Below are 3,256 nucleotides of genomic sequence, written 5' to 3' on the forward strand. Positions count from 1 at the left end.
GTTTCTCTGTGTAGCCCTGGCTGACCTGGAACTCACTCTGTAGACCAGGCTGGCCTTGAACTCAGAAATCCACCTGCTTCCGCCTCCTAAGTGCTGGGATTAAAGGTGTGTGCCACCACTGCCCAGTGGGTTCTATCCTTCCTATATTATCTGCTTCCACAGGGCAGGGCCAGAAGGCTCCCAACAGCTATTCATGGTCCCTTTGGGAAGCCCTAGAACCAGTAGTCAGGTTCACTTTGGGCAGGTCATCACATTCGTTTGCACCAAGCTACAGAATAAGGAACATGTGATTGAGGCTCTTCATAGAGCCAAGTTCAAGTTCCCTGGCCGCCAGAAGATCCATATGTCCAAGATGTTGGGCTTCACCAAATTTCATGTTGATGAATTTAGACATAGTAACTGACAGTTAGTTCATCCCTGATGGCTGTAGTGTCAAATAAATCCCAATTTCAGGCTGCTGGATAAGTGGCAGGTCCTGTACTGGTGAAGGCTTCTTACTTCGTGACCTCCCACACCACCAACTTTTGTTGTTGTTGTTTGTTTTTGGTTTTGGTTTTTCAAGACAGGGTTTCTCTGTGTAGCCCTGGCTGTCCTGGAACTCTCTCTGTAGACCAGGTTGGCCTCCAACTTAGAAATCTGCCTGCCTCTGCCTCCATGCTGGGATTAAAGGTGCACACTACCACCACCACCTGGCCTAAAGTCACTTTTACTGTTAATGTCACATCCAATGAAACCAAACCATGGTGTGTTTAAGCTCCATCATTTGGTGTTAACAGCAGGATTTCACAATGAGAGGAACAGAGCCTTTCCAGGAGTGGTACCTTCAAATCTAGCACTTATTGGCAGAGACTCATGGGTGGATATCTGAGTTCTAGGTCAGCCAAGGCTGCATAGTGAGATCCTGCCTCAAAAAACAACCAAAGAAAACCTCCTAACCCTCCTTAGGTCCTGCTATTGGATGGGTTGCATCTTTAGTCCTCACCTTTGCTCTTAGTAGGTTTCACCAGTTTTATAATACTAAGAATGTTACTCTCTGGAGTGTGTGTGTACACGTGTGGATGTCACAGTTTCACATTTGCACTTTCCTTCTTGCCAGGCATGACAGCGGTTATCTGCACGTACCCTCTTGATGTGGTCAGGGTGCGCCTGGCCTTCCAGGTGAAAGGAGAGCACACCTATTCAGGGATCATCCATGCCTTCAAGACAATCTATGCCAAGGTATTCCATCCCACTTTCCAAACATACAGCCTGCCTTATTGTATCTAGGGAACTGTGGGAGAATAGCTACCTTTTCCTCTATCTGAATTACTGACACTAGGTTAGAGGCGTAGATCAGTGGTAGAACACTTGCCTACCCTACAAAAGTTCTGGGTTGATTCCCAGTACCACAGTAAAGGAGAGAGGGATGAAGGAGGAGAGAGGGAGTTATTAATTAATGGTAGCAGCAGCAATATCCCTGAGAAGCCAGTGTTTGTATCTCACATATGTCCTAGGGTCGCTTCCATTGCATCATGCCTTTATTGGATGATGTTTATCATAATGATATAATCCTCTATTTCCTTCATTCAAAGGAAGGTGGTTTCCTTGGATTCTACCGAGGTCTGATGCCTACTATATTAGGAATGGCTCCATATGCAGGTATGATTCAAACTGGGCCTGGCAGATGCTACGTATCTTTTATCCAGTACTCGGAGGCAGAGGTAGGCAGGGCTCTGTGAGCTGGGAGTCAGCATGGTCTACAGAGCGAGCTCCCATCTCAGACATGAAGCAGAGCAAGGCAAATCAAAATGAAGTTTGTCGGTATCCTACTTTGTGTTTATGCCACCAGTGTTTTTTAAGTGACAAGATGAAAAGATGCTCTCTGACTGAAATGGTTTTTACTTATGATAAAGAATTATAATTCAAATATGGTCACTCAGCACATTATATATAAAGTTTGCTGTTTATGCACACTGAGTAGAAATGTAATTTTATGTCTTTTTATTAATATGTGACTCAGTTAACGTCTTGTTAATGAACACATATGTTGTTAAGGATCCAGTTTTGAGCCAGGCATGGTGGCAGACACCTTTAATCCCAGCACTCAGGAGGCAGAGGAAGGCAGATTTTTGAGTTTGAGGCCAGTCTGTTCTACATAGTGAGTTCCAGAACAGCCAGGACTATTATAGAGAGACCCTTTCTTGGAAAAACAAAAACAAAAACAAAAAAGAATTCAGGTTTGGGGCTGAAGAGACAACTCAGTAGTTAAGAGCTCTTACAAAAGACCAGGGTTTGGTTCCCAGCACCTTCTTGGTGGCTCCCAGCCATCTGTTATTCTGAGTCAGATGTCAGCAGCCTCTTCATGCCTCTGTGGGCACCAGGCATCCATGTGGCACTCATATTTTAAAATAAAGGAAGAAATGTATGTTTGCACATTTCTTCAATCCTAACCCTGGAGAGGTCAAGATGAGAGGGTCAGGATTTCAAGATCACCTCTTCTACATTTGACATTTGGGCAGAGTGGGAAACACTCATACTCCCAGATTCGTGAGAAGTTGAGGCAGGAGACAGCCTGAGAGTTTTGGGCCAGCCTTGGTAATATGCAGAAAGTGCTCTCATTACTCTTTGTTTTTAGATAGCCCAACCTGGCCTCATTCCATATTTGAGAACCTTGAATCCCAGTGCTAGGATTATAACTGACTGATGTGCTGACTAGAACACTGTCACCTTTAACCTTTATGTGTGTGAGTGATTTGCCTGTATATGTGTATGTTCACTGCATGTATTCTTTGCCCTTGGAGGCCAGAAGAGGCATACAGACTGCTGTAAAGCATGGTGTGTGCTATGTCCTTTGCAAGAGCTCTTAAGGCCAAGCTGTTTCTCTAGCCCCTATGTGTCTTTCAGGAATAGCCCTTCAGTTGTTTTTCAGTAACAGCTTCATTGAGTTATGACTCTAACACTGTACAATTTGTCCCTGTAAGTGTCCAAGTCATGAGTTTTTACTTGACTTTAGCTACACAGCCATCATCATAATGAACTTGGAAGCATCTTGCATGCATAGTTAGGACTTTCAAGTCTAAACAGCCACTAATCTCTGTAGGTCTGCATTTCACACAAAGGGAGTCAGGTTGTGACTGATTCCAGTTGTGTGGTTTCGAGGTTCATTATGTTGGAGACATAAACTGTATTTTCTTGTTTTTTTCTGTGGAGCTGTTTTCTAGTTTATATTTATTATTTATTTTGATTTTTCGAGACAGGGTTTCTCTGTATAACCCTG

General features: G+C 43.8%; 1 protein-coding gene across 1 annotated transcript in view; it reads left to right on the top strand.

Moving 5' to 3' along the window:
* The window catches only part of Slc25a16 (solute carrier family 25 member 16), a 30,315-nt gene that overhangs the window by 19,376 nt on the left and 7,683 nt on the right, over nucleotides 1–3,256 (top strand). Inside the window, exons 5-6 of the mRNA XM_021205457.2 lie at nucleotides 1,097–1,218; nucleotides 1,572–1,638. Coding sequence (XP_021061116.1) covers nucleotides 1,097–1,218; nucleotides 1,572–1,638 — 189 coding nt within the window. The remainder of the gene's footprint in view (nucleotides 1–1,096; nucleotides 1,219–1,571; nucleotides 1,639–3,256) is intronic.

This window comes from Mus pahari, chromosome 9 (genome assembly GCF_900095145.1).
Source record: "Mus pahari chromosome 9, PAHARI_EIJ_v1.1, whole genome shotgun sequence".
Lineage (NCBI taxonomy): Eukaryota > Metazoa > Chordata > Mammalia > Rodentia > Muridae > Mus > Mus pahari.